Consider the following 27,998-nt stretch of genomic DNA (forward strand, 5'->3'; position numbering starts at 1 on the left):
GTGCAGCTGGTATGTGACCACAAGCAGCGCATCATGGCAGTCAATGCCAGCTTCCCAGGCAGCAGCCACGATGCCTTTATCCTGCGGCAGAGTACTGTGCATGACATGTTCCAGGCACAGCCTCCCCCAAGAGGATGGCTCATCGGGGACAAAGGCTATCCTTTGTGCACCTGGCTCATGACCCCGCTCCGCGCGCCCAGGACCGCTGCTGAAGAGGCCTACAACGAGAGCCATCAAACCACCCGCAACATCATCGAGCTAACTATTGGGGTCCTCAAGCAGCGGTTCCGCTGCCTTGATCGCTCCGGAGGAGCTCTCCAGTATTCGCCGGACCGGGTCTCCCAATTTGTGGTGGTTTGCTGCATGCTACACAACCTGGCTATCCGCAGGACTCAGGCACTGCCACCTGACGTTGGACCAGCACCTCAGGAGGAGGAGCAGGAGGAGCATGAGGAGGAGGAGGAGCAGGAGTACGTTCCCAGGAGGGAGCGACCAGGGCCAAGGGCCGCACGACGCCACCTTATTACACGGTACTTCTAAGCCCCCTGTCAGGGAATGGCCAGGGGCCATGAGGGAAGATGAATGCAGCCGCTCCGCAAGCCCTCAGCCGGCGAAGCCAACAAACACTAAGAAGAACAACCATGGAGACTGCATGAATAAAGATAATTTTTTATTGCACAAAAATGAAAAGCCCTTCCCACATGAATCCCCAAAAACAATAAACGGGCCCCACAAAAAGCCCAACAAACGACTCACTCCCACAAACTGGGGAGGAGTCACTCCACCTTTCTTCAAACCGGGCCTCAACGTCGGCCTAACGCAAAAAATAAGCCCTCCAAAAGCACAACCATGGGCAAAATAAAGATGGCCACCGCCATATTAAAGGAAAGCTGCCCACACCCTCTACTGAGTGGCCCGCGAGGGCGAGACCTTGGCCAGCCTTTTGCCTCCCCTGCCCGGCCTGCTGCTCCTTCGCAAGCTCTGCCCAGTGGCTGCTGCGAGGCTGGGGGAAGGCGCCTGAGGCTCAGATGCCCTTCCGCCAGATGCCGCTGGGGGGCGGCCTACACGGCGTTTGGGCCTCGAGGGGCCGTCTGCTGAGTGGCGCACCTGAGCCTGGCCACCATCAGCTGCAGCCGCTTGCCCTTGACGCCCCAGTGGGGGAATGGCGGCGACGGATGGCGCAATGTGGGCCAGCTGGCGTCTGGGATGCGCTGGCTGGTGCTGTGGCGCGGTGGCACTCAGCCGGTCCCGCACTGCAGGATCCGCAGCAATCAGCCGAGGGGCGGCTTGCTGGGATGGTCCAGCGCGGCGGCTGCCCTGGCGATGCCTGCCTGAGACAGCGCGTGTGGCAGCAGTGAGTGCCCCTGTGGTCCTGGTGTGCGCGCGCATCACATCCGCCAGGGTCTTGACGGCATCAGTCAGCATGCGGCCACTCGCGGCAGTTGCTGCCCCGAACTCGCGCACACTGGTCGCCAGCGACTCGATGGCCTCAGGCATGCGCCCCACCACGCTCATGAGCTCCGTGTGGCGCCGGTCCGAGTCGTCGGCCATCTTATCCAGCTCCCGCACCTCCTCCGAAGTGAAGGTGTCCGGACTGGAGTCGCGACTCTCCCACTGGGGAGGAGGGGGCCGAACTAGGGGACCCTTGCCGCGTTGGTGACGGCGAGTGTGCCGAGCAGCAGCACTCCCCTTTGATCCTTCCCCCCTTTGGGGGGAAGGCCGCGGGCCACGCGCACGGCTGCTCGGTGGCTGGACGCCACTGGTCCCAGAAGCTGCATTGCCCTGCGACAGTTCCTCCAGGCACTCGTCCAGTGAGGAGGTGTCAAGCATTTCCTCCTCTCCTGCGGGACGTGACTGTTCCCCCGAAGGTCCGGCTTGCTCCTCCTCCTCCTCCTGGTCGGAGGTGCTGTCACTGGCAGCTTCAGGGTCCTGGTCGTCACCAGCTGAAAGCAGGAATGCACAAGAGTAGCTTCAGAGTGAGGAGACGGCGTCAGCGAGGGAGTTAGGACTGGTGGGATTCAGCGCATTGGTGGGATTCAGCGCATTGGTGGGACAGTGGCAAAGGAGGTAGCTCGGATGGGCCAGTGCGACGCGAGAGGGCCAAAAGGCGAGGTCCTTACCATTGCCGGGCAGTGGAGGGTCGGATACACCGCACGCTGTGGGGACAATCACACGGGCTCCCATGAGCACACACACGCGCTCCTCCAGCCGAGTGAGCTTCTGCAGCTTGGCGCGGCCACCCCTGGCACGGGCCTGGCGATTAAACGCTACTTTAGCCTGCAAGAGAAAGGACGGGCTGTAAGTGCGCAGTGAAGCCCTGATGTAGTGTGCACTGCCTCCCATGGTGGAATAGCTTGGACAGAGTGAAGCCCTGATGTAGAGTGCACTGCCTCCCATGGTGGAATAGCTTGGACAGAGTGAAGCCCTGATGTACTGTGCACTGCCTCCCATGGTGGAATAGCTTGGACAGAGTGAAGCCCTGATGTACTGTGCACTGCCTCCCATGGTGGAATAGCTTGGACAGAGTGAAGCCCTGATGTAGTGTGCACTGCCTCCCATGGTGGAATAGCTTGGACAGAGTGAAGCCCTGATGTACTGTGCACTGCCTCCCATGGTGGAATAGCTTGGACAGAGTGAAGCCCTGATGTACTGTGCACTGCCTCCCATGGTGGAATAGCTTGGACAGAGTGAAGCCCTGATGTAGAGTGCACTGCCTCCCATGGTGGAATAGCTTGGACAGAGTGAAGCCCTGATGTACTGTGCACTGCCTCCCATGGTGGAATAGCTTGGACAGAGTGAAGCCCTGATGTACTGTGCACTGCCTCCCATGGTGGAATAGCTTGGCCAAAGTGTAGAGTGCCGAATGGCCATTTGATGCTCATGACTGTCCCAATGCTGCTGGCTGAGGGCTGGCCAATAGGACTTTCAGCTCCCTTTGCCCATCATGTCAGGTGTACATGCAAGAATGAGGAGGAGACTGGAAAGGCTACTCACCTTCACAATCCTGGTCAGATCGTTGTATTTTTTACGACATTGTTTGTGGGTCCTGGGGGCATCACCGGTGAACGTCACCCTCTGGGCGATCTGCTTCCAGGCTTTGGTGTAGTCATGGTGGGTTGGATTCCTCCCACTCTCTGGAAACAAGATCTTGCGCCTCACCTCCAGAGCTGTGACCATTATGTCCAGATCACCCTCTGAGAAGCGCAGGGCACGCTGACGGGCCTTCTCTGGCGTTGCCATGACTCCCTGGGGCTGAGCAGCAGTGTTGAGGCCTCTTTGCAAGGCTGCAGTGTGCAGGGCGTGGCAGCAGACCAATTCGTCCCTTCCCCCTTTAACAGCTGGTCGGCACCACGGGGTCTGCTGTCAGTGCAAAAAATGACCGCACCCGCGCTGCGCGCTATCCCTCTGGACCGCCGGCTTAGCGCCTAAAGGTAGGAGTGGAACGCCTCTTTTAGCGCTCCACCACTCTCTTAGGGCGAAGCCACTGAATTTCCGGCAACGGGGCGCTACTTTGGGGCGGGCGCTAACTTCGGGCGGGCGCTAAGGTTAGCGCCCCAAAACTGTCTATACTGAAAATCTAGCCCATCGTATTATAGAGAGGGAGCTGGGGTAGCTTTTTCAAGGGACAAAAGGTAATGTTGGAGGGGTGAAAGGCGAGCTTGCATGGAGATATGGTTAGAATCATAGAAATTTACAGCACAGAAGGAGGCCATTCGGCCCATCTTATCCTCCGCGGTTCAGAAGAAAACAACCTTAGCCTATTCAATCTTTCCTCATAGCTAAAATTCCCCAACCCAGGTAACATCCTTGTAAATCTCCTCTGCACCCCCTCTAGTGCAATCACATCCTTTCTGTAATGAGGTGACCAGAACTGCACGCAGTATTCTAGCTACGGCCCAGCTAGTGTTTTATACAGCTCAAGCATAACCTCCCTGCTCTTATATTCTATGCCTCGGCTAATAAAGGCAAGTATCCCGTATGCCTTCTTAACCACCTTATCTACCTGTCCTGCTACCTTCAGGGATCTGTGGCCATGCACTCCAAGGTCCCTCTGATGTTCTGCACTTCTCAGTGTCCTACCATTTATGTATAATGTATTCCCTTGCCTTGTTAGTCCTCTCCAAATGCATTACCTCACACTTCTCCAGACTGAATTCCATTTGCCACTGTTCTGCCCACCTGACCAGTCCATTGATAGCTTCCTGCAGTCTGCAGCTTTCTTCTTCATTATCAACCACATGGCCAATTTTTGTATCATCTGCAAATTTCTTAGTCATACTTCTTACATTCAAGTCCAAATCATTGATATATACCACAAAAAGTACTGAGCCCTGCGGAACCCCATTGGAAACAGCCTTCCAGTCACAAAAACACCCTTCATTAGAGGTGAGCATGGAGATATAGATGACGAGGAAGTGATCAGAGATGGCCTTGTCAGTGATCGAAACCTCAGGGATATCAAGTGCTTGCGTGATAGTAAAGTCGATGGCGTGGCTATGGATGTGGGAGCTGCCATGCACGTTGATTTTGAGTGAGGACAGGAGTACAGAGAAATTGGAATAGAGGGAGCAAAGAGAATTTAGGTGACGGCTGAAATCACTTGAGGCTGAGGAGATGCTTGTTGCAAAGAATATGTGAGATTTTGATGAAGAAGTTGCAGGGAACTTGGGAGGGTGGTAGACATTACAGACATTGAAAGAGAGAATGAGATTAATGCAAATTTTTGATATTTCAAAATGTCCTTCCTAAGGAGTCTACACTCTTACTGCCAATGTATTGTAGACAATGCATCAAAGCATTCAGTTCTCAACAGTTCTCTGGTGATAAACTTGATCTCAAATTAAACTAAGTTCTAGGCTCCTGAAAATCCTGTCCATTTTGTCCTTATAGCCTGATTTCTGATTATCTTTTATTGGCTTGACAATCAAAAAACTTGGGTTATTTTTTGCTTAGCTGGTCTTAATCAAATAGTTTATTGCAAATCCAATATTCCATGAGATTTATATTTTCAGTAACTTTTTTTAAACTTACAGGAGATTATAATTGACTTTAAATTGACATGTACAATATGATTAATGGCCCGGAAATTTCTGGCGTAACGATGGTGCAAGAGCGAAGTTGCGCTGTTTTTTTTCGCCAATGAAATTCATGTGTAATGACTGACCCCGGATTTACGTCAAAACATTTCCTCTATAATTTGCGCTGCTCCTAAGGTACTTCTACCCAAACCCGATTTAGCTCCACAACATGCAGAAGACCAGAGAATGTGAATTTCCTGCGTTTACGCCAGTTCTGAACAAGTGTAAAATTACTCCTAAAATATTGGGCCAGTAATTCCGGTCCCAACGCGTGAGTACGGACGGGGTACTCACGCGTGGGCCCGTTGGAAGTGCCGGATTTCAGCATGCACAGCGCATGCGCGGGAAACCGGCATTTCCTCCAAGGGGTTCAGAGGTCCAACGCGTGCGCGCAGGACTCTGCACTCACGCGTTGAACTTCCTTCTTTTTGACAGGTTTGCCCGTGTGTAAGGGCCTCAACTTTTTAGAAATGTAAAAAGGAGACGTAAGGACTTGATTCTTTAAGGTAAGTGGTCTATTATTTAAAATTATAACATTTTTTCCACAGCTTTATTGTTTTTAAGGACTTTACAGTAAGGTAAGTTTATTTTTAGACCCAATTTCTTAAAAAATTATTTTTTTCAAAAATTTGATTAATTGTTTAAAATAGTTTTTTAAAGTTATTTATAGTTCATTTAATTAGTGGGATGTTTTTAAAAATTTTATTTAAAGTTTAAGTAGTGTTTTGGGCACCTGTAGTTTTCATGAGTTTGACAGTTCTTACTTTCAAACTCATGAATGAAGTTTTCCCTCCCCTGATTGGCTGCCCAGTGCTCATCTGATCCCAGCCGGCACATCGAACTAACTACGCCGCTGGATCAGGCAAGCACAGCGCGCTGACAGCTGAACCGGGCCAGTGACAGGAATTCCAAGCAGGCCCAGGCTTCAGCTGTCGGCACGCCGGGTACACATAGAAACATAGAAGATAGGAGCAGGAGTAGGAGTAGGCCATTCGGCCCTTCGAGCCTGCTCCGCCATTCAATGACATCATGGCTGATCATCCAAATTCAGTACCCTGTCCCTGCCTTCTCCCCATATCCCTTGATCCCTTTAGCCTCAAGAAATATATCCAACTCTTTCTTGAATATATTTAATGAACTGGCCTCCACCGCCCTCTGTGGCAGAGAATTCCACAGGTTCCCCACTCTCTGGGTGAAGAAATTCCTCCTCATTTCAGTCCTAAATGGCTTACCCCTTATCCTTAGACTATGACCCCTGGTTCTGGACTCCCCGGCCATCAGAAACATTCTTCCTGCATCTAGTCTGTCCAGGCCTGACAGAATTTTATAGGTTTCGATGAGATCCCCTCTCAATCTTCTAAACTCCAGTGAGTATAAGCCCAATCGACACAATCTCTCCTCATACATCATTCCTGCCATCCCAGGTATCAGCCTGGTGAATCTTCGCTGCACTCCTTCCATGGCAAGAACGTCCTTCCTCAGGTAAGGCGACCAAAACTGCACACAATACTCAAGGTGCGGTCTCACCAAGGCCCTGTACAACTGCAGCAAGACATCCTTGTTCTTGTACTCGAACCCTCTTGCTACGAAGGCCAACATACCATTTGCCTTCTTAACCGCCTGCTGCACCTGCATGCTTACCTTCAGCGACTGGTGCACAAGAACACCCAGGTCTCTTTGCACTTCCCCTTCTCCCAATCTATTGCCATTCAAATAATAATCTGCCTTCCTGTTTTTGCCACCAAAGTGGATAACCTCACATTTATCCACATTATAGTGCATTTGCCATGTTTCTGTCCAATCACCCAACCTGTCCAAATCGTACTGGAGTTTCACGACATCCTCCTCACAGCATACCCTCCCACCCAGCTTTGTGTCGTCTGCAAATTTGGAGATATTACATCCAGTTCCCTCGTCCAGATCATTAATATATATTGTGAACAGCTGGGGTCCTAGGACCGATCCTTGCGGTACCCCACTAGTCACTGCCTGCCACTCGGAAAACGACCCGTTTATTCCAACTCTTTGCTTTCTGTCCGCCAACCAGTTTTCTATCCAAGTCAATACCTTGCCCCCAATCCCATGTGCCTTAATTTTGCACGCTAATCTCTTATGCGGGACCTTATCGAAAGCCTTCTGAAAGTCCAAATACACCACATCCATTGGTTCTCCCTTATCTATTTTACCAGTTACATCCTCAAAAAATTCCAGTAGATTAGTCAAGCATGATTTACCTTTTGTAAATCCATGTTGACTTTGTCCGATCCAGTCACTGCTTTCCAAGTGCTCTGCTATTACATCTTTTATAATGGACTCTAGCATTTTCCCCACTACCGATGTCAAGCTTACCGGTCTATAATTCCCCGCCTTTTCTCTACCACCTTTTTTGAATAGTGGGGTAGCATTAGCTACCTGCCATTCCATGGGTACCATTCCAGAGTCTATCGAGTTCTGGAAGATGACCAGCAATGCATCTACTATTTCTAGGGACACTTCCTTAAGTACCCTGGGATGTAGATTATCAGGCCCTGGGGATTTATCGGCCTTCAGTCCCATCAATTTTCCTAACACCATTTCCCTACAAATACTGATTTCTTTCAATTCCACCCTTTCATCAGACCCTATGTTCCCCGGCATCTCTGGGAGGTTATTTGTGTCCTCCTTTGTGAAGACAGAACCAAAATATGTATTTAGTTGGTCTGCCATTTCTTTGTTCCCCATTATAAATTCCCCTGATTCTGACTGCAAGGGACCTACGCTTGACTTCACCAATCTTTTTCTCTTCACATATCTATAAAAGCTTTTACAGTCAGTTTTTATGTTCCCTGCAAGCTTACTCTCATATTCTATTTTCCCTTTCTTAATTAATCCCTTTGTCCTCCTTTGTTGAATCCTAAACTGCTCCCAATCCTCAGGATTATTGCTTTTTCTGGCCAATTTATATGCCCTCTCCTTGGACCTTATGCTATCCCTAATTTCCCTTGTTAGCCACGGTTGGTTCACCTTTTTTGTTTTATTTTTATGCCAAACTGGGATGAACAAATTCAGTAGCTCATCCATTCGGTCTTTAAATGTTTGCCATTGCCTATCCACCGTCAACCCTTTGAGTGCCATTCCCCAATCAATCCTACCCAACTCGCTCCTCAGACCATCGTAGTTTCCTTTATTTAAATTGAGGACCCTAGTCTCCGAGTCAACTACTTCATTCTCCATCTTAATGAAGAATTCGATCATATTATGATCGCTCCGACCCAAGGGGCCTCATACAACAAGATTGCCAATTAATCCTTCCTCGTCACATAATACCCTGTCTAAGATGGCCTGATCTCTGCTTGTTTCCTCGACATATTGGTCCAGGAAACCATCCTGTAAACACTCCAGGAATTCCTCCTCCACAGTATTGTTACTAATTTGGTTGGCCCAATCTATATGTAGATTAAAGTCACCCATGATGACTGCTGTGCCCTTATTGCACGCTTCTTTAATTTCCCTTTTAATGCCATCCCCAACCTCCGCCTTACTGTTTGGAGGTCTATAAACCACTCCCACTAACGTTTTTTTCCCCTTAGTATTTCTCAATTCTACCCATACAGATTCCACCTCATCAGAGCTAATATCCTTCATTACAATTGTGTTAATCCCTTCTTTAATGAGTAATGCTACCCCACCTCCCTTTCCTTTTTGCCTATCTTTCCTGAATATCGAATACCCCTGGATGTTGAGTCATAGAGTCATAGAGTTTTACAGCACAGAAAGAGGCCCTTCGGCCCATCGTGTCTGCGCCGCCCATCCATCCCTGTCCAGTCTAATCCCATTTTCCAGCATTTGGTCCATAGCCTTGTATGCAATGGCATTTCAAGTGCTCATCCAAATGCTTCTTGAATGTTGTGAGGGTTCCTGCCTCTACCACCCTTTCAGGCATTGAGTTCCACATTCCAACCACCCTCTGGGTGAAAAAGTTCCTCCTCAAATCCCCTCTAAATCTCCTGCCCCTTACCCTGAATCTATGCCCCCTTGTTATTGACCCCCCTACTAAGGGGAAAAGTTCCTCTTTATCTACCCTATCTATGCCCCTCATCATTTTGTACACCTCAATCAGGTCCCCCCTCAGCCTTCTTTGCTCCAAGGAAAACAACCCCAGCCTGTCCAGCCTCTCTTCATAGCTGAGGCGCTCCATCCCAGGTAGCATCCTGGTGAATCTTCTCTGCACCCTCTCCAAAGCAATCACATCCTTCCTATAGTGAGGCGACCAGAACTGCACACAGTACTCCAGCTGTGGCCTCACCAGCGTTTTGTACAGCTCCATCATAACCTCCCTGCTCTTATATTCTATGCCTCGGCTAATGAAGGCAAGTATCCCATATGCCTTTTTAACCACCTTATCTACCTGTTCCGCTGCCTTCAGGGATCTATGTACATGTACACCAAGGTCCCTCTGTACTTCCTAGGGTCCTACCACTCATTGTGTATTCCCTTGCCTTATTTGTCCGTCCAAAATGCATCACCTCGCACTTTTCAGGGTTAAATTCCATTTGCCACTTTTTCGCCCATCTGACCAACCCGTTTATATCGTCCTGTAGCCTGAGGCTTTCCTCCTCACAATTTACCACCCCACCAATTTTCGTGTCATCTGCGAACTTACTGATCATACCTTTTACATTCTCATCCAAATCATTTATGTCGATCACAAACAACAAGGGACCCAGCACCGATCCCTGAGGTACCCCACTGGACACAGGCTTCCAGTCACAAAAGCAACCTTCAACCATCACCCTCTGCCTCCTGCCACTCAGCCAGTTTAGGATCCAACGCGCCAAGGCACCCTGGATCTCATGGGCTCTTACCTTCTTGACCAGTCTCCTATGCGGGACTTTGTCAAAAGCTTTACTGAAGTCCATGTAAACCACATCCACAGCATTTCCCTCATCCACCCCCCTAGTCACCCCCTCGAAAAATTCAATCAGATTTGTCAGACATGATTTACCCTTGACAAAGCTATGCTGACTATCCCCGATTAATCCTTGCCTCTCCAAGTGGAGACTAATTTTGTCCCTCAGAATTTTTTCCAATAATTTCCCTACCACAGATGTTAGGCTCACTGGCCTGTAATTCCCTGGTTTATCCCTGCTACCCTTCTTGAATAATGGTACTACGTTAGCTGTTCTCCAGTCCTCTGGTACATCCCCTGTGGCCAGAGAGGTTCTGAAAATTTGTGTCAGAGCCCCTGCAATCTCCTCCTTTGCCTCCCACAGCAGCCTGGGATACATCTCGTCCGGGCCTGGGGATTTATCCACTTTTTGGCCTGCTAAAACCGCTAGCACCTCCTCCCTCTCGATACTAATATGTTCAAGTATGTCACAGCCCCCTTGCCCGATTTCTATGTCTGCATCGTCTTTCTCCATAGTGAACACAGATGCAAAAAATTCATTTAAAACCCCGCCTACATCATCTGGCTCTACACACAGATTGCCACTTTGGTCCCTAATGGGCCCTACCCTTTCCCTGGTTATCCTCTTGCCCTTAATATACTTATAAAACATCTTAGGATTTTCCTTTATTTTGCTCGCCAGTGTTATTTCATGGCCCCTCCTCGCCCTCCTAATTTCTTTTTTAAGTATGCCCCTGCATTTTTTATACTCCTCTAGGGCTTCTTCCGTCTTTAGTATTTTGTAACTGCCAAAAGCCCCCCTTTTATTTCTAATGCATTTTTGTATATCCCTTGTCATCCAAGGTTCCCTTTGCTTGCTGGTCCCACCCTTGACCTTTACAGGAACATGTTGGCGTTGTACTCTCTCTATTTCCCTTCTGAAAGTCTCCCACTGTTTTGATGCGGATTTTCCTAGAAGTAGCTGCTCCCAGTCCAATTTGGCCAGATCCTGCCTTATCATATTAAAATCGGCCTTCCCCCAATTTAGAACCCTTATTTCCGGGCCGTCTTTGTCTTTTTCCATGACCACCTTAAATCTCACCGAATTGTGGTCACTGTCGCCAAAATGCTCTCCTACTGACACTTCCACCACTTGCCCGGCTACATTCCCCAGAATTAGGTCCAGTATCGCCCCCTCTCTTGTAGAACTTTCTACATGTTGGCTCAAAAAGCTCTCCTGGATGCACTTTAAGAATTCTGCACCCTCTAAGCCTTTCACACTCTGACTATCCCAATTTATATTGGGGAAGTTGAAATCCCCCACTATTATTACCCTATTATTTTCGCACTTTTCTGAGATTTGCCTACATATCTGTTCCTCTATCTCCCCCTGACTGTTTGGGGGCCTATAGTACACTCCCAGCAAAGTGCTTGCCCCCTTTTTGTTTTTAAGTTCTACCCATATGGCCTCATTAGAGGAACCCGCTAATATATCATCCCTCCTTACAGCAGTAATTGACTCCTTAATTAATATTGCAACACCCCCTCCCCTTTTACACCCCCCTCTGTCTCGCCTTAAGATTCTATACCCCGGAATATTGAGCTGCCAGTCCTGACCCTCCCTCAACCATGTCTCCGTGATAGCAACAATATCGTACTCCCATGTGTTCAACAACAACTTCAGTTCCCAGTCCTGGCCTTCCTTGAGCCACGTTTCCGTAATCCCAACCAAATCGTATTTGTTTACTTCTATTTGCGCAGCCAATTCATCCACCTTATTACAAATGCTCCTCGCATTAAGACACAAAGCCTTCAGGCTTGTTTTTTTAACACTCTTAGACCTATTAGAATTATTATTTACTGTGGCCATTTCTCTGACTGCCACTTTTGTTTTTCTCCTTCCTATCTTTTGCTTTTATCCTTGTTTCCCTTTCCTCTGTCTCCCTGCTCAGGTTCCCAACCCCCTGCCATTTTAGTTTAAACCCTCCCCCACAGCACCAGCAAACACTCCCCCTAGGACATCGGTTGCAGCCCTGCCCAGGTGCAAACCGTCCGGTTTGAACTGGTCCCACCTCCCCCAGAACCGGTTCCAATGTCCCAGGAACTTGAATCCCTCCCCCTGGCACCATTCCTCTAGCCACGTATTCATCTAAAGTATCCTTCTATTTCTACTCTGACTAGCACGTGGCACTGGTAGCAATCCTGAGATTACTACCTTTGAGGTCCTGTTTTTTAATTTATCTCCTAACTCCCTATATTCCGCTTTTAGGACCTCATCCCGCTTTTTACCTATATCGTTGGTGCCTATATGCACCACGACAACTGGCTGTTCACCCTCCCCTTCCAAGATGTTCTGCAGCCGCTCGGAGACATCCTTGACCCTTGCACCAGGGAGGCAACACACCATCCTGGAGTCTCGTTTGCGGCTGCAGAAACGCCTATCTATTCCCCTTACAATTGAATCCCCTATTACTATAGCTCTACCCCTCTTTTTCCTCCCATTCTGTGCAGCAGAGCCACCCCTGGTGCCAGGAAGTTGGCTGCTGCTGCCTTCCTCTGATAAGCCATCCCCCGCAACAGTACTCAAAGTGGTGTATCTGTTGGAGAGGGGGATGGCCACAGGGGACCCCTGCGCCTAGTACTCTGCCTGTTGGTCACCCGTTCCCTTTCTTCCTGTCCAACCTCTACCTGCGGTGTGTCCAACTCCGTAAATGTGCTATTCACGATGTCCTGAACATCATGAACGCTCCAGTGTGTATCCAATCGCAGCTCCAGCGCAGCAATGCGGTCTGTCAGTAGCTGCAGCTGGATGCACTTCCTGCACATGTAGTTGTCAGGGACACAGGAAGTGTCCCTGAGTTCCCACATATCGCAGGAGGAGCAGATCACAGGGCCCGGCCCATCAGGGGCTTGCATGCGCGGCAAGCCCCCGAACCTAATTTCTGGGCCATTATCTTTGAATGATTTTTTTTATGGTATCAGAATCTGTTACATTAAAAAGAGAAAAACTTCCACAACTGCTTTTTCTTAAACATGTGCTTAATTGATAGTTTGATGGCTTCAACTTTAATTTTCATCAGCAAGATCAGCGTAGAAACAGGCGCAATTTTTTGGCGGAATTTTGCCATAAATCGGATTTAAGAAATTCCTTCCCAATACGTTGTAATAAACTAAGCGGTTACCGTAAAGTAATGAATCAGCCTGATTGGTCATCCTCTGTATCAATTCTTTTCTTGTCATTAAGTTTTCAATGTTTTAGTTCTCATTTGTTTCCAGACAGGAAGGAGTTAGAGCGCCATTGAATCAACTCTCTTAATGTTTATTGCATTCACTTTAACAATTATTCTGTCCATGGTTTAGAGTGTCCTGGACTGATGGTCCTCTCTCCTTATGATTTCAAGAGCAAAAAGCAAATGTTGAGTTTCTAAATATGAAAAGGCCGGGTGAAATAAGAGTGCAGTAGTTTTGGAAGAAAGGTGCAAAACAGTGCAGATAATCAACAGTTCATTTCTAAAGGTTTGCAGATTAAATGAACAGCAGCCCAAGTGGATTTCCCATCAAACTGGGTATCGGCGTTTTGTTCCAGTAGTGGTCACTGTCAGCAGTGTTTTGTTGATCAGGGTAAAGAGGCGGCACTGGGATGGAAAGGAAAATCGGTGGGGTTCAGAACGTGCAGCCAATTCGCTACCACCCCATTTTGGGCCCCTGCCGAAGTTGAATTGCACCCCCAAATTGCTTCAGTTGCTGGGTGTAGCATCATCTAAGGCTAATGTTAAAACATGAAGTAACTTGCCTCAGGGCATTTTCTCTCCCTTTGGGATTTGAATGACGTTTCTAAAAGTGGCAGTTTGTGTACTTTATACACCAACATCTTGAAAGACCCAATGGTACAGGCTTTTGAAAGACTGGTGCATTTAATTTAGATTCTCTAAATAAATCTGCTCAAACCCCAGATTGGTATGGACTATTGCTGTGTGACAAGATGAATATTATAGCTGGCTTGAGATACTGAAACTCCGCTGCTTCAGACACTGACACATACAACACACATTACAGTATCAGTTACTACCCTAAATGCCAATTTACAGCCACATGAAACAAGCAACATCCCATTTTATTACCAGAAGCTGTTATTTTGGAGTCCAAATGCAACCTGCAGTTTTTCTCCTTTTATGGCCGCCAAGGAAAACTTTGACTTGATCCCTGTTGGTTTTGCTCGAGGACTAAAGTGTTTATTCAACCTTTCCTCATTTGTTTACAAATACAACATCTAATAATGTAAATCTTAGCAAAGCACATCCTGAGGTCAAATTGAGGGTAACTGCAGTTGCTCAGAAACATTTGTTTGTTCAAATAAAAAATATTTTTCTTTTTAAATTGCCAGTAGGGCCCCTACCTGTTTAATTCAGGTTTTATTGCTGTTTCATGAATAGTGATTGAACCAATCAGGTGCAACTGTGACATACACTTTGCATGTGAGACACTTTGAAGTTTGTGGAGATTCATCAAACATGCCAGGGCTGTTGGCACAGAGCCTTGCAAGACATGAGGGAAATGCATAGACTCACGGCTGCAATGTCATCTCTAGCTGTTTTTATATCTCAACACCAATCTCCGTTCTCAGGCAACAGAACAAAGTGAAATAATATACATTTTTTTCCTCTCTCAAATTGCATTGTTTGCAGCCTACGTGGAAATACCAACATACAGAAAGGCAAAGAGAAATATTGTACACTAATTTTTCTTTCTTACAGGTGTATTGACACAATATGCACTGAAGGGTTAGATTGCAGTTTTGTACCCACAATTCCTCCTTACATTGCAAGTTCAAGATCCTACCATATCATCAAGGGAACTGCCAAGCTCCCACTAGATATTTTCTTACAGTAATGGAGCTGGGCAAAAAAGAAAAATTAAAAAGAGGAAAGAGTCACCCAATGCCATGCACAAGCATTTCCCACTGGTCACTTCAAAAATAGCACTGACAAGGCATCTACACAAGTGAGAACATTTACTGCATTATTGCCCTTTCAGTGGGAGAATAGTGTGTCACTCAGATACCTAAAGAGGGAGGGATTAAATGAAGGATAAAATGGCTATTGAAGCTGAGTCAATCACTACATTTAAGAGGGAATGAAATAAACACAAAAGGAAAAGTATTCAAGGATATTGAGAAAAAGTAGGGAAATGGAATTAGAGTAGACAGCCCAGACATTCCAAGGACAGCCTCCTGGAGGCAAATCAAGGAAGAGTACAACTTTAATCCATCCTTAACCCCATTCAAAATCCCAACTTCATTTGTACATTTTGGGATGGTGTGCATGTCATTTTTGCTGCAGCACCTTGCTGGGGCCACTGTGCCAGTCTTTAAACAATTTTTTTTAAGTCTAATTTTAAATTTGCTGCTTTCCCAATTGGAAATCAATTCCAGTGGGCAAACCAGCCTCAAAGAAAAACAGGCTTCACTTCTGCCAAGATCAGATCCTAACATACTAATACACCTGCTTCATACGTAGCATTGGGGGCAAGGGAGGCAGAACTGGTGGGATTTCTTTCTTGCCTCATTCTGTGACATCTATATGGATAGTGGTGGGTGGACGTAACAAGTCCCTGCTCCCAGTGCTGGTAGAATTTTGAATAGGTCAAAAAAGGGGGTAGCGACCTACTATAATTGAGTCCAGCCCCATATTCCTTCCAACCCACCCACCCAGGTAACAGTGGATTTGCCATGTCAAAATTTCGATCTATTCATTGCTAAAAAATGCACACCCCTAATAATGAAGGAATAACAGGGGTGATCATACTTAAAGGAGGACACTACAATATAGTTTCTCAAACCTGTTTGAGCAAGAGCAGCTTTAATGAAATACAGTTCAGAAAAACAGATGAATAATTTGAAATTGCTTTTTTCACTAATACATAATATATAATGTACAATTATCAACGTGGTTTAAAAAGGTAATTTGTTAAAAGTGTATAAATTTATACAAGTGTACAATAAAAATATATAAAAATATAAATACATTAGAATAAAGTTTATGAATGCTGCATAGTTTATCTCTTCAATATCATACTGTACAATTTAGTTAATTCAAATAATAACTGTGGCAACAGTTTCAAGTGTAATCAGACACAGCTACAGATACTATTACAGACTGTAATATTTAAAGATACTGTTTTGGACACTTATACAATTTTGAACTACTAATGAATGCCATTAACGAGCCTGCAAACTGCCCCAAGAGAGGCAGACTATTGTCTCAGACGGGATGCACTGTACCAACACCATGGTTGCAGCTGCTTCCACTGCTCTCCCTAAGTCAGTGCTATGAAGGCCCTTCCCTTTGTGACGATGTAAAATTTACTCTATTCTAGACTCCCCTATGGGAGGCATCCAACCACAGGTAAACCTGCTGGAAATTAAATCTGTGAAATGTTTCCAGTCTCCTAAAGTAATGAAACAAATTTCCGTGATAACAATCCAACCTTTCAAATCATAAAATTCAACTCTGACCAGCTGCATTCTCAAGTGACACATCCATGTTTCTAGCAGCAGAGAATTCTGGGCTATTTGGCCATTGCTATCTATTTTTACTTTTATACCATTCAATCACATTCTTAAAAAAAATTATTTATTGTAAGGATTTGATCAAAACAATATCTGATTTTAGTCATCCATTAATCTACCACTCGTTGGGAAAAATAAACTTTCTTTGAATCTCTGGCTTATTTTCAGGATGTTAATTCTGTCATATCCTGTACATTTTAATTTAGGCTTCTTTTTGAGGTAGCTTTAGTTATGCTTTCTACTACAAAATAAAACATAGTCTACATCTTTTCTGTTTACTTTAAGCTTGTCGTACATTATTCTTGGTGGACATGCTACTTTTTTTGGTGGGGAAGGATTGTAGGCATCTTACTCAGTAGAGAAGTGTGGGGGCAGGTGGTGTGAATGCCGGTCAGTGCCAGGGGGGTTGGGGGATAGGGGGCAGGTGTCACAGTGACACTTATGTCATGCTATTTTCATTATGCTAGCTCGTCATATGTTTCTATGTTTTTCTACTTAGCTCCTAAGTCACGCATTACTTGGTGTTCAAGGTAGATGGCACTCTTGACTACCTCCAAGTATTCAGCCTGGACAGCACTGCTTCAGGCCTGTTAAACATTCCAAATACTTTTAAAAACATTTTAATTCCACTGTCAATGTTTAATTTTTATCTGCAGCCTCCTTACTGTTCTTGATCATATTGAATGGCGGAGCAGGCTCGAAGGGCCGAATGGCCTACTCCTGCTCCTATTTTTCTATGTTTCTAGCTTCCACCGCCATTAGTATCCCCCTCCCAATCTTGGCCACTCTTCTCCAATGTGGCCCACTTCTGAATCCATCAGCACTTTTTCCGCCGTCATCAGTGCCCTCTTGCCCACTATCAGCATCCTCCCGCCCATTCTCAGTTGCTCCTTGCCACCACAGGACTCAAGCCTCGGCTACTTTCTTTCCTGCCCTCTGGCATTTGGGGTTTGGGCCTTGCTGCTGCAGTTCCTATACACCAACTGACCCTCATGTCTGTCCCTGTTGTGGGAAACCAGCAATTTATTTTTTAAAGCAATTATAGCACCTCAGTCTGTTTATGTGCTGCAATTGATTTAAAAACAAATAAATTGTGGGATACCTACCCAGTTTAGTGCTAGGAAATCAGCTTTTAAGTCAGTCTGGAGGTTGGGGATGGAAAGAGGATAAATGGAGAAAAAGGGGTGGGGAGGGGAAGGGAATAGGGAAGTGAGGGAGGGGGATAGATAGATGAGAGAGGGGGTGGCTAGGGAATAGGGATAAGGGAAAGGCAACTAGGAAGCAAGGGGGGGGGGAGGATACATAGACGCAAGAGATTTGCAGTACAATAAGTGCTTCAATAGCAAACTACCATCTCCCCAGTTTACTGCTAGGAAATCAGCTTTCAGTTAAGGTTGATGTGGGGAAGGGGATTAAGGGAGGGGAGAGGATGGTGGTGAGGGAGAATGCAGGGAGCATGAGAGGATACTGTGATTGAAGGGGCGGTTGTAAAGGGAAGCGGCAAGAGAGGCGATGGAAGCAAGAGGGTGATGAGAAGGGATAGGAAGGAACATAGGAACAGGGGTAGGCCATTTAGCTCCTCGAGCCTGTTCCGCCACTCAATGAGATCATGCTGATATGTGACCTAACTCCATATACCCGGCTTTGCCCCATATCCCTTAATACCTTTGGTTAACAAAAATCTATCAATCTCAGATTTAAAATTAACAATTGACTTAGCACCAACTGCCGTTCCAAACTTCTACTACCCTTTGCATGTAGAAGTGTTCCCTAACTTCAGTCCTGAAAGATCTGGTTCTAACCTTTAGGCTATGTCTCCTAGTTCTGGACTCCCCAACCAGCGGAAATAATTTTTCTCTATCTATCCTATCAGTTCCCTTCAACAGGAGAGGAGTGAGGACATGGAGGGCAGGGAATGACAGGGGCCTGCACCCTGACCAGATCCCTAATTCCACCTGCTTATTGCCCTAACCAGAACTTTCCTCATACATGCCACCTGTGGCCTGAAAGTCCCCCTGTGACCCTGCCACCTGAAGCAAGCCTGTGGCTCTGGCTAGATCTCTTCCTTTAACTGGTGCTCCACATCTGTTACCTGAAAATACATCCTGTGGTTATCACAGCTCCCTTCTCCATTCAACCGATGTCCTGCACCCACCACCTGAAGATGTGGCCCACGACACTCACTGCCTCCCTTCTGTGTCATGCCAAGCCACCCACCACCTTCCACCAAAAGTGAAAGAAAAAGAGAGAAGTAGAAAAGAACAGAGAGGAGAAAAGAGTGAGAAAGAAGCAGAGAAGACAGAAATACAAGCAAGAGAAAAAGAGAGGGAAGCAATAACACGAAGACAAATGACAGGCAAGAGAGAAACTGTATGCTCTGACTTTTCGTGAGCAAGACCACAGGAGAAGCAAGTTCTCAAGCTTTTTTTTTTAAAACAATCAAAATTCTAGCCATTTATCTGGATTAAAAATGTTCTAATCAGCCGAGGGCTGCATGTACATAATCTTACTCTCACTGGTTTAGCTGATCAGAGATGGATTTGTGATGGGTAGGTTATGTCTGACTAATCTAATGGAATTTTTTGATGATGGTCACTAGCATGGTGGTTAGGGGAGTGTCTATGGATGTTGTCTATATGGACTTCCAGAAGGCATTTGAGAAGGTTCCACACAAGAGATTATTAGCAAAAGTGAGAGCTTATGGAATTGGAGCTAACCTTGTGACATGGGTCGGTAATTGGTTGGGAAGTAAGAGACAGAGTAGGGAAAAAGGGGAGCACTCTCTGATGTGACAAGCAGTGTTCCCCAGGGATCTGTATTGGAGTCTCAGCTTTTCACTATATATATTAATGACTTGAATGAATGAATAGAGAGCTGTATATCCAAGTTTTCAGCTGACACTAAGTTAGGAGGCACAGTAAGTTCTGTAGATGGGAGCAAGAAGCTACAAAGGGACCTAGACAGACTAAGTGAGTGGGCAAAACTATGGCAATGGAGGTCAATGTGGGAAAGTGTGAGGTCATCCACTTTGGATCTGAGAAAGACAAATCATAATATTTTCTTAAATGGGGGGAGACCAGAAGCTGTGGAGGAGCAATGGGATTTAGGTGTCCATGTACACAAATCACTAAAAGCGAGTTCACACGTACAAAATGTAATCAAAAATGCGAATGGAATGTTGACTTTTCTCTCAAGGGGGTTGGAATACAAAAGTAAGGAAGTGATGGCTTCAGTTGTAGAGAGCCTTGTTCAGACCCCAACTGCGTTCAATTTTGGGCACCAAATCTCAAGAAAGCTATATTGGCCTTGGAGGGGTACAGCGCAGATTCACCAGAATTATTACGTTACATAGAATTTACAGCACAGAAACAGGCCATTCAGCCCAACTGGTCTGTGCTGCTGTTTATGCTCCACATGAGCCTCCTCCACCCTACTTCATCTAACCCTATCTGCATATCCTGCTATTCCTTTCTCCCTCATGTACTTAGCTAGCTTTCCCTTAAAGACATCTATGCTATTCACCTCAACTACTCCATGTGGTAGCAAGTTCTACATTCTAACCACTCTCTGGGTAAAGAAGTTACTCCTGAATTCTTTATTGGAATGACTATATCTTATATTTATGGCCCCAAGTTTTGGGCTCCCCACCAGTGGAAACATCTTCTCTACCTCAACCCCATCAAACTCCTTCATAATTTTCACAATACCAGGGTTTAAAGGGTTAAATTATGACGACAGCTTGTATAAAAGTGGCTGGTATTCCCTTGAGTTTATATGGTTGAGGGATGATCAAATCGAGGTTTTTAAAATGATAAAGGTATTCAATAGTGTAGATACAGATAAACGATTTGTTCTGGTGGGAGAATCCAGAACAAGAGGGCATAATCTTAAAATTAGAGCTCGGCCATTCAGGGGTGAAATTAGGAAGCATTTTTTCATAAAGTGAAAATCTGGAACTCTTTTCCCCTAAAGGCTGAGGATGCTGGGTCAATTGCAATTTTCAAGACTGAGATCAATAGAATTTTGTTGGGCAATGGAATCAAGGGATATTGAACAAAGGCAGGTAAATGAAGTTGAGGTACAGATCAGCCATGATCTAATTGAATGGCGGAACAGGCTCGAGTCCCTTTAGCACTCCAGCTACACATCCTCCTTCTACCCCAGTTCTGCTCCCCACTGCAGTCCTCCATCTCTCTGTTTCCACACAAGCTTACAGTCCAGTTTCTGTCTCAACTGCATGTTACAATGCATCCCAAACTCTCCAATGCTGGTTGGTGCCACAACTCTGGATCAATTTCTCCCTTCCAGGCCAAACCCCAGCATTCCTCCACTCCCTCTCGGGCTAAATCCTAATTTCTCTTACAACCATGCATGTCATAGCACCTCCGAAATTGCCTCCACCTTCCAACCTCTTTCCACCTAACTCAGATCCCACCATTATGGTACATTTGGGGTAATTTTAACCTAACTCACCCCGCAGGAAACTGACAGGATCAGATCGAAGGCCTGTTTTACATCCCAGAAGGAAGGACAGACATTCAAAAACGAAGAAAAAGAGACAGATGTCCACACATCACAGAAGAAAGCGTATGAAAGCCACAGAAAGAGAATGAAAGGCAAATAGAAGAACACAGCACAGGGTGTGAATTAGGAGTGGACAGAAGCAGAAAGGCACAAGTTTTATCTTCATTTTTCTCTGTGAGCAATCCCATGGGAGAACAACTAGCTATACAAACTTTTATTCCTTGCTAATAGTTTTGGTACCAATTATTATTTCAGTGTTAAGTAATGAGGTAGCACATTATTCCAAAACTGTTCAGAGTTAGGTTTTTTCTTCTTTGAGTGATGCTTTCCATTCACTTTTTGCTTTGTACCCGTGTGTTCTTTCAAAACAACATTTTTGTTTTTAGCTTTTGTTTTCTGTTTTTCTTTGATCTCATCATTGCCCTCTATTTCATCTTCTATTTTGTTTACATTTCTTACTTTATCCTCTGCTTCAGTGCTTTCACCCTCCTCGCCCTCTTCATTCTCTGCACCATCATCTTCCTCCTCCTCATTACTTTCATCTTCTTCACCTTCCTCACCATCTTCCCCACTCTCTCCATCCTCATAATATCCGTCTTCCCTACTCTTGCTTTCTTCTTCATCTTCATAACTCTCTCCATTATACCCATCTTCTCTACTCTCATTTTCAACTTCCCTACTCTTGCTTTCATCATCCTCATCTTCCCTGCTCTCACCTTCCTCGTCATCCTCTTCATCTTCCTTGCTCTCACCTTCCTCTTCATCATCTTCCCTGCTCTCACCTTCCTCTTTATCTTCACTGCTCCCACCTTCCTCTTCCCTGCTCTCACCTTCCTCATCATCTTCCCTGCTCTCGCCTTCCTCGTCATCCTCATCTTCCCTGCTCTCGCCTTCCTCGTCATCCTCATCTTCCCTGCTCTCGCCTTCCTCATCATCCTCATCTTCCCTGCTCTCACCTTCCTCTTTATCTTCACTGCTCTCACCTTCCTCTTCCCTGCTCTCACCTTCCTCTTTATCTTCCCTGCTCTCACCTTCCTCTTCCCTGCTCTCACCTTCCTCTTCATCATCTTCCCTGCTCTCACCTTCCTCTTCATCATCTTCCCTGCTCTCACCTTCCTCTTCATCATCTTCCCTGCTCTCACCTTCCTCTCCCTCCTCATCTTCATCTTCCCTGCTCTCACCCTCTTCATCTCCCCTGCTTTCCTCTTCCTCGTCCCTGCTCTCACCTTCCACTTCCCTGCTCTCGCCCTCTTCGTCTTCCCTGCTTTCCTCTTCCTCGCTCTCACCTTCCTCTTCCTCACTCCCATCTTCCCCTTCCTCACTCCCATCTTCCCCTTCCTCACTCCCATCTTCCCCTTCCTCACTCCCATCTTCCCCTTCCTCTTCATCACTTCCATCTTCCCCTTCATCACTCCCATCTTCCTCTTCCCTCCTCTCACTTTCATCATCTTCCTCTTTCCCACTCTCACCTTCCTCAGAGCCATCTTCTCTACTCTTGCCCTCCTCACCATCATCTGCCCTATTCTCTTCTGTATTGTCTTCAGTTTCTCTACTCTCACCTTCAACTACATCTTCGTTACCCTCGTCTTCATCACTTCCATCTGTCCCACTCTCACCTTCATTAACTCGGCTTCCTCTAGTCTCACCTTCCATTTCACCTCTAGCTTCTTTACTCCTGTCTTCAGCTCCATCCTCCCTATTCTCACCTTCCTCATCACTCACACCTTCATTCTCAATTTCAATTTCTTCCCTTGCTTCTAACCCACTCTCTCCTTCGCTCTGGTCTTGTTCAGTTTCACTTCCTCCTTTATCAATTTCTTCTCCATCTTCTTCTGTTTCTTGAGCTTCTTCCTTACTTATAGTTTTATCAGCAGTTATACTCTCCTCAGTTTGTTCCCGAGTGCCTTCAGCACTTTTCTCATCTGCTATGGTATCTCCCTCACCAAAGGTTGTGTCTTCTTCATCTCCAGAGGCTTCTTTGTCTGCAACCTCTTCCTTGATTTCTTTTCCTCCCCCTTCTTCTGCATCTGTGCCTTCCTCTAATAATTCATCATCTACAATGGTCCTTTCAGTTACTTTATTGCCTACTTTCAGGACTTTTTTTTTATCTAAGTGCTCTTTTTGAAGAAAAGGTTTCATTGATTTATAGCCTTTTAGACTCTTATTTCTATTTGCTTTTTTAATTATTTTGTCTATGTCACTATTTCTATCTTTGATGACACCACTATTGTGTTCTTCTTTGGTTTTCCTGTTGAACATTATTACTTTCGTTCTTTCCTTCGCTGCTGCTTCTTCACTTTGTTTTGAAACATTTTGTTCATATTGCTTTGTGGACAGCATTGAACTTGGCTTGGCTTTCTTGTTAACTGTTTTAATAGGCATTTCTGTTTTAGAGTTTATATCATTGTGAGACAAGTCAAAGATTTCTTTACAAGGCTTGCTCAATGTTTTACTTAGCCTAGCCTTGCTAGAATAGTTTACAGATTTCTGTTTAACAGGTGTGCCATGTGTTTGTGCCACATTGCTGTCCATAATATTTTGTCCCTCATTTATTCTACCACTGTCATATAAATGGGAGTGTTGTGTTGTGGCTGACTTGTTCCATTTGGCTACAATATTTTCTTTGCCAGTTGTTTTTTTCCCCTTGTTAATGGCTTTGCTACTACTACGTCTGGTTTGTTTTCCATCTCCCACTGCTTCAAGCACACTTGTGTGCAGATTTAATCTTGGAGACCGCGCTTGCAGTGGAACTTTTGTGGGACTTTTAGCCTGGTGCTTAACATTGTAATTAGTCTTTCTGTGTTCACCCTTACCAGAACTTTCACCTTTCTTCTATTCCACATGAAAAGCAATGAATGAAAGGAAAAAAGAAAATTAATAAGAATTACATTATAAAATAAATGAAAGGTGAATCTAACGCCCACACAACTTTGTGTTCTGAATAGTAACAAATAATAAAATAGAAGGAGCAAGAAAACAGATAAAAAACAGAATCACATTTGTAATGGAGTAAATTAAAATTAGGAAGGTGATAGATTCCGATAAAAATCTATTTGTCAGTTTGCTAACTCTGCTAATCATCTCAAATTGTGCTAAAGATTGGGTAATCAACAATATCACCATCCAGTGACCTTAGCTAAGGCATCAAGTTCAGACTCCATTGAAAAATACTAATCAAAGTCTTTCAGCACAAATAAATAGTACTATTTGAGGCAGTGCCAGCTGTATTTTTCTCAGTATGCTGAAAAAGGGTAGTAAAGGAAAATAACTATTTTAACGGTTCATCCTCAGACAAACCGAGAGCTTTACATCCGTAACAAGAATAGTATGCTGTGTTCACCGTGATTGAATATTGAATCTATGCCCATAACATTTATTGAGTAAAGAAGTTTTTTCCAGTGTTACATTATTTAGAACCCATGGGGGTAAATCTCTAATGGAACTACATTCTTAATTGCTATATTCTACACTGTGTGGAGCGCTAAATCCCACATGCAAGTTCCATCCTTGTAGCAGTGGTTTCTCGATTTTACATTGAATAACTGCTTTATTACAAAATACTTAAAATAGGCATATTACCAAAATTATTTATTAACAATTGTTTTCTATGCTAGATCAGAAAATCAACATTGCTCTTACCTGTTCCTTGTGAACTGGTGATAAGGTCAAGGTTTTATCATCAGGATTCACCATCACTGTATGTGTCTGGAGAGCAAAAATAGTACAAAAAGAATTAAGATCTATTGCAAAATAATCAGATGATAAACACAGAATCATGAATATCAACAAAATAGATATTAACAAGTTGTGCAACAGCAACCATTTTAAAATTGCTTAAGTGCCTAAAGATTAGTTCTACATAGTATTCTGGAACAGTCGGAAATTCTTGTTAACTACTGTAGCTGTATTGGATTATTTTCTTAGATGTGAAGGGTACCGCACAGGCCCCAGTGTAAACTTGTTTATATAAAAATTGGACCTATGGCCACCTGCAGGGACACTGCAGCTGGGCCTTCACAGCAGGTGTCAGTGCAAATAGCCTCTACAGCCTTGTTCGAGCTCAAACGGCTGCTATATAGGCTCTGGGCTCCAAAGTCTGCTCTACCTTAGAGAAGCTGGTGGATAGAGTAGATCGGGGCTTCCAAGGATTCAATCATACCCTCAGTCTGTTCTCCGACAGACCAGCAGGACAGATGTGCCACTGCCCCAAGGGAGGGAGGTTGGTGGAAAGGGTGCAGTGTGTGCATACCTCTTTCAGGATGTCAGCTTGTATTCTCCCTTGCCACCCCCTCAACCAATACCCAACATGGTGTCTGAACTCCAGCTGGTCCAGACTGCCTCAGTAAAAGTCCAGGAGCAGCAGTCAGTAGTAGCAGGGCCCTCACAGGCTCCAGCACTCAGGTCATTGACCACGAGCATCTCAGGAGTCTGAGAAAGATGCACAGCAGCCCACTACTAGCTCTGCTCAAGCCACTGTGGTAGCAGCTCGTAGAAGTGGTAGACCAAGGAAGCCATCAGCTAAAAAGAGAAATTAGGGTTCACACTTGGGTGTTTCACGACTTGAGTTGTAAATATTTGCTTTCTGGTGCAGATTAAACCCTCTTGCACTTCTGTCACTTTCATGTGCCCTGTGCTTTTAAGGCAATTTCTGTGTCTGCCTTATCATTATGTCATAGATGTGGATGTTGTTTCAATGTTTTCAAGGTGACAAGTTGGAGGAATGTAAAGCAATGGCATGAAGGTTGCAGGATTCTTAGTGTAAGGGGGTCTGGTCACATAAGAGTGGCAGGAGTAAGAGATCTCTAGATGAAACACGACATGACGAGTGCAGCCCTTGCATCTCGGGCCACAAGATGCTCCGCACACCGTGTGTCATGTCCTCCTCACCATCCTCTTCTTCATCAGATGATGAATCCTGCAGGTCTTCTTCCTCCTGCACCTCCAGTCCTCTTTGTTGAACGATGCTATGCAGAACACAGCATGCCACAATTATTCTGGAGAGTCTGGCTGGCAAGTATTGCAGAAGGTCTCCAGACCTATCAAGGCACCTGAACCTCAACTTCAGCATCCCAATGGCCTGTTCCAATACGCACCTTTTGGCCCTGGCAAATAATGTATCTGTGACCCACCTGATGTATTTGTTTCTTTCTTTCTGTGACAATCTGAGCCTGCTGAAGCACGGCTCCTGAGAAAGGTCAAGGAAGCGGAGCCTCTCTGTAGACCCTGTGTGGTGAGAATGGCCTTCTGCGCACCTGCCTGCTCTGTTGCAGCCTTCTCTGTGGCCCTCCTGTAGCTCCTTCATCACTGCTGCTCCTCTTTATCGTCCTCTTCCACTCCAATAGAGCAGCTAGCACACACCCCGATTAGCTTCTCCTATTTTTGCTAAAAACCCTCCAAAGTACAAGCCAAAGCAAACAGAGATCACAGCCCACAATAAAGTGAAAGAGCACCTGTGAATGCTGCAGTTTATTCAGATCGCGGCCCCTTTACTTTCAGTGTAAAGACCAGTCAGGACCCAATCTCGCCAGGGTTCCCCAGCGACCTTGCCAACCTGCACTAGTTAAAATCACATCAGCGTCCTAATTGAAAATAGGACAGATTTACATATATTGATGAGCTTCCTGCCTCTCTACAGCGGGAGACTCGTCAATCCCGATACTCGTGGCCGTTATAAATACTGTGGCGGCCGGGAATGCGGCAGCCTGGGAGCAGGAGCGGCATTTCCGGTATTTTAACACCTTACCCAACCATTTCCTGCCCGTCCGGGGGAATCAAGGCTCAAGACGTCTCTTGCTATGAAAAGACTGCCTTTGGATGAAACTGGAAATAATGCCTCAAATACACCTATCTCTCTCTCAATGAGGTGCTCAAGGTTTCACTATGGAGAGGCAAGGCTCCTGGTCAGACAGCTTCCTGGATTTAATTATATTATGCACACACACACACGAAGGTTGTTCATGAATTGGCTTATCTCTTGTTAGAGAATTGTAAAGAGAATATTTCACAGCTTAAAAAACAGCGAACTAGCTCATGATAAAACAGCTAGTAGCATAAAACATTGATCTACCAAATCCAATGGGTAATATTTACACATAGGTAATGTTCTGAAAGACAAACTGCAGATTGATATATTATGTTAACTTTTTTCCACTAACTCCTTCATGGGTTTTTAAGTCAGTAAATATTTTGAGGTACATAAGAACATAAGTAGGAGCAGCAGTAGGCCATTCGGTCCTTTGAGCCTGCTCCGCCATTCAATAAGATCACGGCTGATCTCTTCCCTGAACCCCACCTTCCCGCACTATTCCCATATCCCTCTATTTCCTTAGCATCCAAAAATCTATCACTCTCTGTCTTAAATATACTCAATGACTGAGCAGCCACAGCTCTCTGGGGTAGAGAATTCCAAAGATTCACAAACCTTTGAGTGAAGAAATTTCTCCTCATCTCAGTCCTAAATGGCCAACCCCTTATTCTGAAACCCCTAGTTCTAGACTTCCCAGCCAGCGGAAACATCCTCCCAGCATCAAGTCCCTTAAGAATTTTATATGTTTCAATGAGATCACCTCTCATTCTTCTAAACTCTAGAGAATATAGGCCTAGTCTACTCAATCTCTCCTCATAGGACAATCCCTCCATCCCAGGAATCAGTCTAGTAAACCTACATTGCATTCCCTCGAAGGCATGTACATCCTCCTTAGGTAAGGAGACCAAAACTGTACACAGTACCCCAGGTGTGGTCTCACCAAGGACCTATATAATTGCAGTAAGACTTCTTTACTCCTATATTCTAATCCCTTTGTAATAGAGGCTAGCATACCATTTGCTTTCCTAATTGCTTGCTGTACCTGCATGTTAACTTTCTGAGATTCATGTATAAGGACACCCAGGTCCCTCTGAATACCAACATTTCCCAGTTTATCACCATTTAAAAACAAATACTGCTTTTCTATGTTTCCTA

General features: G+C 45.4%; 1 protein-coding gene across 3 annotated transcripts in view; it reads right to left on the reverse strand.

Moving 5' to 3' along the window:
* Positions 1-27,998, reverse strand: part of LOC147107539 (X-linked retinitis pigmentosa GTPase regulator-like) — a 166,958-nt gene that overhangs the window by 48,442 nt on the left and 90,518 nt on the right. For 2 of the 3 annotated variants that reach the window (XM_086006626.1, XM_086006627.1), the window contains exon 13: positions 24,677-24,742. In XM_086006626.1, coding sequence (XP_085862752.1) covers positions 24,677-24,742 — 66 coding nt within the window. Of the gene's footprint in view, positions 1-15,686; positions 23,870-24,676; positions 24,743-27,998 lie in introns of those variants that run through there. The other variant, XM_086006628.1, reaches the window with a different exon arrangement.

The sequence above is a fragment of the Somniosus microcephalus genome, chromosome 14 (genome assembly GCF_052327205.1).
Source record: "Somniosus microcephalus isolate GS21.2 chromosome 14, FLI_Smic_1.0, whole genome shotgun sequence".
NCBI lineage: Eukaryota > Metazoa > Chordata > Chondrichthyes > Squaliformes > Somniosidae > Somniosus > Somniosus microcephalus.